The sequence below is a fragment of the Macrosteles quadrilineatus genome, unplaced genomic scaffold (genome assembly GCF_028750875.1).
Source record: "Macrosteles quadrilineatus isolate MER2022 unplaced genomic scaffold, UCM_ALF_1.0 Scaffold_1__1_contigs__length_201487025, whole genome shotgun sequence".
Classification (NCBI taxonomy): Eukaryota; Metazoa; Arthropoda; class Insecta; order Hemiptera; family Cicadellidae; genus Macrosteles; species Macrosteles quadrilineatus.
The window spans coordinates 29,202,280-29,215,099 of record NW_026542594.1 but is presented as its reverse complement, the minus strand read 5'-3'; the positions used below and the strand labels follow the sequence as shown (position 1 = coordinate 29,215,099).

General features: G+C 35.8%; 1 protein-coding gene across 1 annotated transcript in view; it reads left to right on the top strand.

The window, feature by feature from the left end:
* Positions 1-12,268, top strand: part of LOC128995611 (adenosine deaminase) — a 33,344-nt gene extending 21,076 nt beyond the window's left edge. Inside the window, exons 6-7 of the mRNA XM_054420632.1 lie at positions 158-284; positions 12,091-12,268. Of these exons, the coding sequence (XP_054276607.1) occupies positions 158-284; positions 12,091-12,222 (259 nt within the window). The 3' untranslated portion in view covers positions 12,223-12,268. The remainder of the gene's footprint in view (positions 1-157; positions 285-12,090) is intronic.
* Positions 12,269-12,820: the final 552 nt, after the last annotated feature.

The window sequence follows — 12,820 nt, the reverse complement described above, 5'->3', positions numbered from 1 at the left end:
GAACATAGTAAATAATATACTTGGGTTAATGCTGCAAGACTAATTAGATGCTTAATTTCATTAGGTTTGTAGGAGCATATATAAGTTTGTAAAAAAGACTAAGTAAATGGTCTGGTGTACCAAAATATGATTAACATTGTGAGTGTTTGCTCGTAAGGTTTGCCAGAGACGGTGCCAGTTTCTCCGTGAATGCTGACGACCCTACAGTCACAGGTTACACAGTACTCCAGGACTACGAGCTACTGTCATCCTGGGGCCTCAGCCTTCCACAGCTGACTATGACGGTAAGATAAAGCCTATGTCTGCTGACATAAATCTTCTGATGAAAACCTGCATTGTTTAACATTGTCTTACTAGAGTCATACAGTATTTGTGTCATGCTAGTTCCTGAACTTGTTCAAATAAATGTAGGTTTACAAGTTTGTACCAAATTTAATCAAATAAATCAGGTCATTTTTGAAGAGTTATTGAGCTAACGGACAAGCACCGTACACTATATATTACTATATGCGTATGTATGTAGGTATACGTTATACGAGGCATATAAATAATATGCCTCATACAGCTGATGAAATGTAGGTAGATGAGATGGTTCAAATAAGTATTAATTGGAAAAGTAAATGGGTCCAGGTCCATAAGACCTACAGTAATAGCATATGCCCTTTATGAGATATTCACCTTCGGTAAAAATCATACACATAATTTAATAAGTTAACTTACCTAACCATTCCCATTTAAATTTAAGTTTCGGACACAACTGTCATATAAGTTAGCTCGTTGGCCATAACTTAGATTGTTTCATGTAGGAAATTTACTCAAAGATGCATTCAATCTGTTATATGTTTATGATGAATTGTAAATATACCCTATGCATAACGTTATACTATTTTTTAATGTGTCCATTATCCATTTATATTATTACTAGCAAACCCGCCGTGTCTTCACTCACAAAAATTTCAATTCAAAAGTTAAACGTTTTAATCTGATAGGCCATCAAAATAATTATAGTTATTAAGTGATAGGAGAATGCAGGTGCCAGCCCTTCAAATAAAAGGTTAAACTCATTAGCCAATAATTGTTCCTTTGACATTGACATTAAATATTATACTGTTATTAAATTATAGAGAACACACACATCTTATAATCCTCAACAAAATAAAAAGAGTAGTGACAAAAACACATCTTGATTATTTCATTCAAGTAACCCTTTCAGCGCTAAGCGACAATATATCGTTCCGGCCTGGCTTTCGATCGTGTCAGTTTAAATGGGCATATCGGTTGACTCAGTTGTTGATTCAAAACAGCGAGGGTTTCTTTAGATTCCTCATACGATCGAGGCCCGATATATCGTTCCTTAGCACTTTTGAGATGAAAAATTTTATTTTTACCGATTTTTTCACGCACACTGACTTATTTAGCACTTATTTGCCCCCGTGGCAAGCCTAGCACTTTTCGGACAAAATAAGTAAAACCATTGACTATAAATCCTTAAAAGACAACGCATACATACGGGCCCATTGTAATGGCCGGAGCTGAGCCAGGTCCGTGGGTTCAGTTAGTTGGTCTGCACCTCCGAAAGACAGCGCGTGCGTCAATTGTTTTATTCCTTCTCTGCCAGAGAGTGCTGGCAGCGCACTCCCGCCCGGCGCCCGGCGCACGGCGCCCGGCGCACGGCGCCCGGCGGCCCGGCCCGCACTCGGCGCACTTGCAGTACAGACACTAGACAGAGTACGCCGTGCTGCCGGATCGCTACAGCGCACACGTGCACGTACCTACACGTACACCACACAGTCCCTTTTAATTTAACTCTTCACTCTATGTCTTCTCTCCACACTTCCAGTTCCACTGATACTGCATCGGACCCCAACGATGCGATTATATTATGACCGCAACCGAGCATTGTTACCTACCCAATTCCTATGGTTTAATTAAATTTGTCATACCTACACACACATTTTTTCACACTTACACACACATATACCAACACCATACCCCTTAACTACCCATTTACCCAGAACTACTTTAATTTTCAATCTGCATCCAGGGATATAAAAAAATTGAAATATAGTAAAAATTATTTTTTACAGAATGGATTTTAGCTTAGCGGTAAATTCCCAAATATATTATACCATTGAAATTTATATTATTAAAAGAATTTGTTGGATGTTTGTATTCAGCACATTGACCCCTAAATATTTATTTTCCTAGGCATTTTGGGTATCAATTTTAAAGCTCCAATTATTTAGATGTGCCTTTTGTGGGTTTAGATGATAACCCGTGAAAGCCCTTCGTCCAATAGGCTTTTAACATTTCAGAGTTTATTAATCATCTGTCAATCATCAATCAGTTGTCAATCATCTTAACTTTTTCATGTCAACACTAGCTGTTTGCCCGTTCTACGTACGGGAATCTAGTAGTAAGTTAAAACCCACGAATACTATAAAAGACCCCTTATATTCAGAACAGGAGTTTGGTTTGCATATTTAGTGTGCATTTTTCCAGATATGATAGCAAAACTATAACTGTTTAGGAATACATATAAACCTTCTCAAATACAATATCTGACAGTTTCAAAGCCAAAACGAATGCTTCGCAATTAAATATCACCCGATCGTGTTAGTCCATATTTTATATCAAACGATGAAAGGAATTGTTTTACAGTATAGATCTATGAGGCATAGCCCTAAGGTAGGCCTGTAATTTAAAGTTACTTTTCACACTGGTTAAAAGTAGTTAAAACACTTCCTCAACCTCACTACTGCACACTTTATTCGGGTTTAAATTTTTATTAACAATGGTTCTCTTGTCTTTTCCACGAAAAATAAGGACATTAATGCGTTACCAACAGACATACACACACAAATACAGAATTGAGTTCACACAACATTTTTGAGTCCAGACAGAAAACGCTAAAGATAATTCAGTAAGACATCAGTTAAATTTAATAAGCAAAAAGGTGCAGTGTTTATAAATAAATAGTGAAAATAGTGATATGTTGAAATTATTGTTACTGCTACCACCGGTTCTAAGGAAAAGTAGCAGTACCAAAAACCAACGTTTACATTTGAGAAAAGAACTGTAGTACTTACGACTAATTCAAACTGTCCTTCTAATCAAACTGTATTATAGGTGTTAATTAATTTGTTGGCAAATATATACATAAATAAATACACAGGCCACAAAACATGTAACATGTAACGTTAACAACGTAAAGCTTTGAAAACTTAATACGGTTTGCTAAAAAAAACTTTTACTTGATGTGGTTCAGTACAGAAGTTATTAATCTCCTTTGGTTTTAAAAGTTTTTAAGTTTTCGAAAATCAAAGTTATTTCCCATTAGTAGCATTATTTGTAAGAAGCTTTTAATGTTAACATATTAATGGCAGTTTGAAGAAACCACCTTTATCCAAACAAAGGTTTCTTGACGTTCGGTTCTACTGTTCTACAGTTCGGTAAAATGACATTTTGGCGTTACAGACGGAGTCACAGATTGGACAAACAGACATACAGACAGAAATTTAGATAAGACTCGTTTCGGCTTTCTTAGGCTATGAAACGTAAAAAAAACAAAAACTGCATGATTCTAAGCAATGTACAGACAAAACTGTAATTCTATTTATATAGATTTTAATTTGTTTACATAATAACAGATAAAAATGCTACAAATTCGTTTACATCCATACGAAAATCGTTAGAGTTGGTGATGTAGTGAATTCAAGTAAAATATTGCAATCTTATTTGTATAAATTGTAAATAAGAACTTACGTTAGCTTTTTTCTTTTTTTAAGATTTGCAATAGAAGTCCGTAAATTATTTCAAATAGGCTATATCACGGATTTTGTAGTCACAAAGTGACGCTGGCTGTTAGTAACCATAAAACAAATCAGCCCTTACAGAACACAACAATTGGTTGTCGTCTGGTATGACTATTTATTCAAAATAACGCGTCGAGTGTTAATCATAAAGTAGTTCACAATTTGTGCTAAATATGTAAGAGCGACAAATGTTCCATTTTCTGACATAATCAAGACGTTTGCTGCTAAAAATCAAGTAAAAATCAAATGTAATTAATTTTTCAAAATTATTATTATTATTATTTCAAAAATGTAATGCACTGTCTCTTACAAAGAAAATTTCACCTGGCGGACAAGTGCCACTCACTTCTGCAGCTAACCATAAACGAACAAAGCAACAATCAACTAACTTTCGACAGTCTCAACTCAGCAAACAAACCGAAGTGATGTAAAGAACAAGGAACTAAAGAACTACTGGAGTACTGGATTGCGCTCACAGTCAGTGGCACTGCGGGGCGGGCGAAGTGTCCTTGGTCTAGCTTCCCCAACCCAACCCCCACTATCTGTTGGCAGAAGCTGACGTAGCCCATACCGTTAACTTGTTAACTATATACAGTCAACGCCCAAACGATATATGTTATAAAATGCACCTTTTTAGTCACTGCGCTGTTAAAATATATAAAGATATTAAAATATATAGAGGTATTGCAAAGGTCCTTCGTACGGGATAGGCGTATACGTATCAAATGCGTATTGCAGTTACTAGTTCTTTGCGTTTAAACCATAGAAACACCCCCAAAGCAGCAAACCTGCAGACTAAACGAATTTCCAATTGACTGATTGGATTTACACTAAAATGCCACCTTACAAATATCACATATTTATTACCTATTCAAATATAATTAGTTTAACTATAACTTAGGTCTGCTGCAACAGGGAGGGTAAAAAAGTTTTTTTTTATTGTAAAGTTTAAATACTGCAGTTAAGTAAGAAATGTCGTCTGGTATGACTATTTATTCAAAATAACGCGTCGAGTGTTAATCATAAAGTAGTTCACAATTTGTGCTAAATATGTAAGAGCGACTGCTTAAACATGTTTAGTTAAACATTTAAAAGACAAAATGTACTAGGTGACGGCAATTGTCTTTTTAGATCTTTGAGTATATTCTTATTTCAATCTCAAAAAAAATCAGTTTAAAAAACTTAGGTTAAATACTGTCGAACATTTGTATACAAACTGGAAAGAATATGAACGTTTTATCCTGTATGATGACCAAACTGAGATTGATAAAGAAAAATACTGCCAGGAAATGAAAAAAGATGGTACTTATGGAACTAGTGTTGAATGTATGGTTATATCTGACTTGTTTAAAATCAACATTAACATCTTTTATCAGGCTAAACATTTTAAAACTAGAATCATCCATTTGGAAAATAAACCAACAATAATATCAAGATCTTCTCATAAAATTACAGCGGACCTACTTTTAACCGGCCGTTTGGATTGTGGACATTTTGAACTTTTAATTCCAAATGAAAGTATAGTCCGCCAAATAAATCGAAAAGATAAAATATGTGATGAGATGATTACTAATAGTAAAATTTCTAAAAGCATTTCCAGAGAAGTGAAATTTAGGACCTCAAAAGTAAAAACTAAAGCCAAACCAACTCCAATTTCCGATAATACAAATAAAGCTGTATACAATGAATGCTATGACCACGGAAGTGTTCAATTTCTTGTAACAGCAGACGATGTCAATCAAGATGATATGATTAAAGACAATTTTATGAACAAGTTATTTACCAGAGGATTCGGAGTTCCACTTCTTAACTCTGTAAGTTCTCAAGAAAACAATGAATGGCACAAACGGTGGCTTTGTGCAATGAAATTAAAAGGAAGACAATATACAATACCACAAGGTTCAATTGGAAGGCAATTTGTAGATGTTCTAGCCAAAGAGATCCAAGCAGTCCCAAATGGTATAAATTCAACCGAAAGAATATTTTTCTTATGTGCTACCATTCTTCAAAAAGATAAAATGATAAAAAATGGGTCTGACATAAGACGTTTGATGAAGAAAAGAATGGAAATGTGGGAAAATGATCAATTTGATGAATTAATACGTGAAGCTGAGAGATGTGATCGGCAAATGAAAACATCACAAGAACACCAACAAGAAGACCAGAAAATAAGAATCTTCACAAGATTGGTATTACAAGGAAAATTGCGTGAAGCTACAAGATGGCTCACAGATCGCTCCGGCGATGGAGTACTCACACCTGACGATATCCTTCCTGATGGTCAAAATGTTTTTCAAGTTTTAAAAAATAAGCACCCACGTCAAATGGTTCCGAATGACAATACCTTTCTAGCTGATGAGAACTTACCATTGATGGTAGATGTAGATATATCCAGTGACCACATAGAGAAGATGGCTAGACGTTTGCATGGAAGTGCTGGCCCTAGCGGAACAAATGCTGATCAATGGAAGAATATGTTGCTGCGCTATGGAGCACATAGCACTCGTTTAAGGGAAGCAGTCGCATCGTTAACTCGATGGATGGCAAACGGGATAGTAAACTGGAACTCGATCAGAGCTCTGTTAGCTAGAAGAGGATTAGCACTGAACAAATACCCTGGTATTCGCCCAATAGGAGTTGGAGAAGTTTTGCAGAGACTATGTGCAAAAACCATGGCTTTTGTAACAGGTGACGATGTTCAAGAAATATGTGGATCTGACCAACTCTGCGCCGGAACGAAAGCTGGAATAGAAGGTGCTATACATGCTATGACGGACCTATTCAATGAAAAGAACCAAAATTGTATTTTACTTGTAGATGCTTCAAATGCGTTCAACGCCTTGAGCAGGCCTTTAACTCTGTGGAATGCTAGGGTGCTTTGGCCTCGTTGCGCTCGTTTCCTATTCAATACATACCAAGGCTATGCAACCATTATGTTTAGAGGAAGCAATAAAATCATCCTTAGTCAAGAAGGAACCACTCAGGGAGACCCTTTAGGCATGCTAATGTATGCAATTGGCATATTACCTTTGGTAAAAAAACTAAAAAGCCTAAATTGGAAGCAAAACTGGTACGCTGATGATTCTGCATGTTTCGGTGAAATACTTAAAGTTAGAGAATGGTTTAACGCTTTACGTGTTGAAGGGCCAAAATGGGGGTATTACCCAGAACCCAAGAAAAGTGTATTGATAGTAAAACCTGAATATAAAGAAAAAACAGAAGAAATTTTCAGAGACCTACAAGTGAAAATTGTAACATCGTACAGGTTTTTAGGGGGTATTATTGGTAGCTCAGAAGAAAAGAAGGAATTCGTGAAAGAAAAAGTAAAAAAATGGGTTGATTGTATAAAGAAATTTGGCATAGCTGCACATAAAAGTCCTCAAGCAGCGTATACTGCCTTTACTAAGTCATTACAAAATGAATGGGCATTTCTCCAAAGAGTAACAGAGGGATTTAGTGAAGAATACGAAGATTTAAAAACTGCCATACATCGCCATTTCACTCCCAACCTTTTCGAACAAGAGATTTCTGAGCTTGAACATGACTTGTTCTCTCTCCCTACTCGTTTTGGAGGCTTAAATATTCAGGACCCGACAAAGAACGATGGTATTTCATTTGAAGCATCAAAACAATGCACAGAAAAATTAATATTAGCCATTAAAAATGGACAACCATTAAAGATTAATGATCATGTATCAACACTACAAGATGTAATAAAGAAGAGAAAACTAGAAAAAGACATGTTGGCTAAAGCAAATAATGAACGAATTATGGAATTACTTCCTGAAAGTCAAAAGAAGCCAATAATTAGAATTGTAGCAGGGAATACTAGCCAATGGTTAACTGTGACACCATGTGCATCTGATCATACGGATTTGTCCCCGGATCAATTCAGAGATGCTTTGTCAATTCGCTATGGCCGCACACTAAGAAATTTACCAGTACGATGTGATGGTTGTGATCAACCTATGAATCTAACACATGCATTAAATTGTAAAAAAGGAGGATTGATCAAACATGGGCATGATCAACATCGAGACCACTGTGCTGCGATAGCAAATATGGCCTGGAAAGGGGTTGAAGTCGAGCCTATTATGAGAGAAACTGACCCTGCAAACAATGTGCCTGCTTTAAAAGCTGATTTAAAAGTATTTGGGAGGCTGAGAGAGTAGCGTTTTTTGATAATCGCATTGTTAATGCTGACGCTCCCTCTTACGCCAACCAAGAATGGGGAACAATATCTCGAAACCATGCCGTTCAGAAACACAATAAATATGACAAAGCAGCCGAAGACATCAGAGGAAGCTTCACACCATTAATATGTTCCACGGAAGGAGTCCCCCACAAAGAATATGAAGCGTTTCAGAGGAGAACAAGCGAAGCCCTGGCTGTAAAATGGAGAAAACCATACTCCCAAATTATCGGATGGTTGAGGATCCAAAGCCAGCTTTCCATCATTCGAGCAGTTTCGCTAAGGCTACGGGGAACTAGACGAAAAATTCGAAGCATTCAATTTGAAGATGGTGCCGCAATTCCCCCATTGCTCTATTGAGCTTTCATTTTATTTTTGTTAAACATTTATATTTGTTTGAAAATCATAGTCATATGTTGAATTGTTTGAAATGTATAAATAAAGTTTTATTGTTTATTAGAAATGTAGGTGTATGTATTTTATAAATTTAATTAATGTTCATAAACAAGCTAACTACAACAGTTTAATTGTTCTCCATAAGAATAACATGGGAATTCTTAGTTAAAATTTTTTCCTACAGTTACCTAACAATGTTCTCTCACTGATTTGAGAAAGCAAAGTGGCCAATTCGAACATTGTCTCACTCTAATTACTTTGTCTCACTCCAGATTTGCAACGTGAAGGCACGAAATGAAATAAGTGAGCGTAACATGCAGACAAGGTCGTATGCGCGTGAAATACGTTGGCAGCACTGGCTGTAAATCAGCTGGTAAGCTGTTGTACTGTTGTATCATTAATTGTCATATTAAAAGTTCAATTTTGTGTTAAAATATGTCACTATCTTTACCAATGTATTTGTTTTATGGTAACTGTAGGAAAAATATAATGTACAACTCGAGTGCAAAGTGCAATTGCCTCACTGCTCACTCGGGAAACCATTCCTCACTCGCCTATGGCTCATGAGTAGGCCTAAGTATTTCTCTCGAGTGAGTCAATTTTTGCTCCCTTTGCTCACTAGTTGCACAAATAACTATTTCTCCGTAACCATTAGATGCATAATAACACTTCAATATACTAAATTATTTGGGTTTTTAAGCTCTACAAAATGGTTTGGAAACAAATGGCTAAATCATATGTTTTTTGGGACAAAATGGGAAAAACCAATTTCTACCCCACACATTTCTACACCAATTTCTACATGCACAATATCACATATTTCTTATTAGAACATAAACATAACTAAAAACAATCCTACTTTGACAGTTCTCAATGTTTATTACAGCTTTTTGTTGCTGTACATGACCAATCTACCAGCATTTGTAACGGCCATATTTATAGCAGTAATGACAGCTGGATCTATTTTTACGAAGGTTCGAATATAGCATAAATCTGTGTACGTGATAATAATAATGCATATAATAAATACATTAATTTATATATAATTAATATAATATATAAAAACGACCACGCGTTTGCCTAGAGAATATTGTGAAGGGATCGATCACCGCGCAGGGCCTATGGAGGCGAACCATGCGGCGGCGCCGGTGAGTCGGACGGTAGGGAGATCAAAGAGGACCGCGACCTGGCTGGAGTGTCGGCAGCGGAGCGGGGATGCACGCGTGCGCGCGCAGCACTTACAACACGAGTTTCCAGCCATTGCCGCTAGGAACGACACCGCATAGAGGTACTGAACTAGTTCTGCTAATCTCCGCTAGGATATTTTGCTGGGTACGCTTTTTATTACTAGATGCGTTGTCTTTTAAGGATTCATAGTCAATGGTAAAACTCTAGAATTTTCGGAAAATTACAAAAAAATATTCTAGTATTTGGGTAAAAAAAATTGTGTTATTCAGTCAAACAATTTTTTAAGCCACAAAAATAATGTAAATATTATCATTTCACCCAATAAAATACTGGGTGTCCCACAAAGGAATGCACTTTAAAAACGAACAAAACAGGAAAATGGCTTTATTTACAGAAATTTTTCCAACAATACCTTGAAGTGTAGGAAATTAGTTTGTGAAAAATCACATCATCCAGATGTAGATCTCTACGGTGCCGGGCACTCCACCAAACGAAACCTTACATCTGCGAAGATTTGATGACAAAGTTCTGGTGTGATGGCTTCAATTTACTCACGAATATTTTGCAGATGATCGAGGGTAGCATGAGCGTTGTTGTACACCCGACTACCCACACAAAAAAAGTCTAGTGGAGTTAGGCCTGGGCTTCTCGATGGAAAGTTGGTGTCACCAAATCTGGAAATGACTTTCCCACGAAAAAGCTGCTTTATTGCAGTCATGGAGACTCCTGCTGTATACCCATGCTGTATTTTTTTAATGCCTGTACTAACTGAATTTTGTACTGGTGTAACCTCAAATCCTGTTTCAAAATACGGTGAATACTGGTTCGGGGTATATTCAAAGCAGCAGTGTTTTCTTACCGATCAATGTGGATTATCCTCCACAGCATCTCAAACACGCTCGATATTTTATTCAGAATGGCACTTCTCTATGGTGATCGATGGGACGAGGTTTCATAGTTGATCCTGAAGCTTCAAATTTGCATGCCCAGCATTTAATTATGTTCACTGATGGCGTTTGGATGAGATCAAGTCTGTATTGAGCGCGGAAGTGTCGTCGAACTGTCACATAAGAAAGTGTTTGGTAATAATCGTGTACACAGAAATCACGCTGCTCACCGGAAAAGAGATCCATGGCAAATGACTTTCCACAGGCATGGCTACAAAGCCCTGATAAGCTTCTTATCTTATCTCTCTTGGACATTCGGCTTTATCCAAAATAAAAGTGCAATCCTTTCTGGGACACCCAGTATAACCAGCTGTTCCCTTAATTAATAGTGCTGATTTAAAAGTATTCATGTGTTCAAATGTAAACAAATCTTTTCTCTATAGGGATAACATGGGAACTTTAAAAGCCACTGGGGCAGAGCCCTGATGGAATTTCATGAAAACACTTCTTATTGCACACCTAGAGGTTAATTGGAACCTCCATTCCAATTCTTGAGTTCTTATGGCTATTAGATTTTTGAGATAAAGTGGTCGGTGAATGGTGTTTGACTTTTATAAGTATAAATTCGTTTAAAATATGATCTCTAAATTAAATACTAGCAGTGTACCTGTCCTTACGGGGTTGACCTATATGTGTATTGTCTTTTTTGACCTTATGCCGGTGCCTTGTGATTGCAACAGGGGAGGACTTGCAGGGAGACAATTTGATTCTTTTAATTTACTGTATGACATAGTTACATATCTAGAATTGATTTAATAGAAATAGACTAGATAGCCGGTTGCTCAAAATCATGCAAATCTGCAACTTGTAATAAAAGAATATAAAGAACAAAAACATAAACAGCTATACCTCAATCATGAGTCACTCTAAAGTTAGTAAGAGACTTAGTAGAACAAGTAGAAAATACACTGTGCACACGTGTAAAGTGAGCTTTTCAGATCTATCTAGCAAGCAAAATCCCTCTTTTGACGCCAACCGGTGTGACGCACACTTATTGTTATATTGTTATCTAATTAATTTTTCTTTGATTAAATGTTGTTAACAATTTGCATTTGTATTTAAGTGTGTTCATTGTGTTAAGTATGCGATTCTAATGTTACAGTATATGCTTAAACTGTACCATTAATATTAGTGAGTAAAGAGGTGTATGGATTTCATAACAATTATTTTACTAGATACCGTTGTATTTAACCACAACGGGCACTGTTGCTAGTAATCAATAAATCAAATGGAAGCTGGTATTTCACTGAAGGTTCTTGGGTCAAAACAAATAGAATAACGTAATTAGAATTAAGTAAATATATCTAAAACTTAATTCCATTTCTAAGATATAATCAAATTTATATTTTCTGATTGAGCGATACAGTATCTTGAACTTAACTGATGAAAACTATCAATATGTCGCAGTGAAAGCTTTTGAAGTAAGATCAGATTTGTATAATTTCATATGGCAGTATTAATTTTGTTTTATAGTATAATGATTATTGCCATAATCTAATCTGAGGACTAAAGGCTACATTTTATTGCAATTTTCATTGTTTTTTTTTTTCAGAGTATCCACGCTTGCAATTCCAGTTTTTTAAGTGATAATGAAAAGAAAGAATTACTTCATGAGCTGAAAACATTTAATCTGGCTACACCTGTTAAAGAACACAATTCAGGCATGTTCTGCCTTCTACAATAACTCTTATAGGCCTATTGTAAATAATGTATTGAGTAATAAAATTGAAATCACACAATAAGTCTTTTATTTAAACTAGTAATGTTAACTATTATGAAATTTCACTATGTTTAATAAGTTTTTATATCATATCTGAGAGTATAGCTTATAATGCATACACTTAGTAGGCCTACTGTAGTTAAGCAGAGCGAAGCGAAGCTCTCAATGCAATCTTGTATGCCGCAACCACAAAAATGGCTGAACATATTAAAACCTACCAAGGTTATTCCTACAAATAGTGGGAAGGTTTGTGAAGAAACAAATTTTAATTTGATAATACCTGTATGAGTTCAAACTAATGTAACGGCTCCGCCCGTACTATGTTATTCTATATATTCATTATAAAATTTATTACAATCGATAACAATTTAATATTTTCTAATGGTATGTTTCCAAGGGTAATAATAATCAGTTATTTATAATTGAAAAATAACTTTATCGAAATTCATTTTTTTAAATGTGTTTTATAGGGATGGACAGGTCTCGAAATTTCAGGAAATTTTCGGGAAATTTTAAATCTCGTTCTACGAGACGAGATTCTATTTTGGTCGAGATTTTTTCA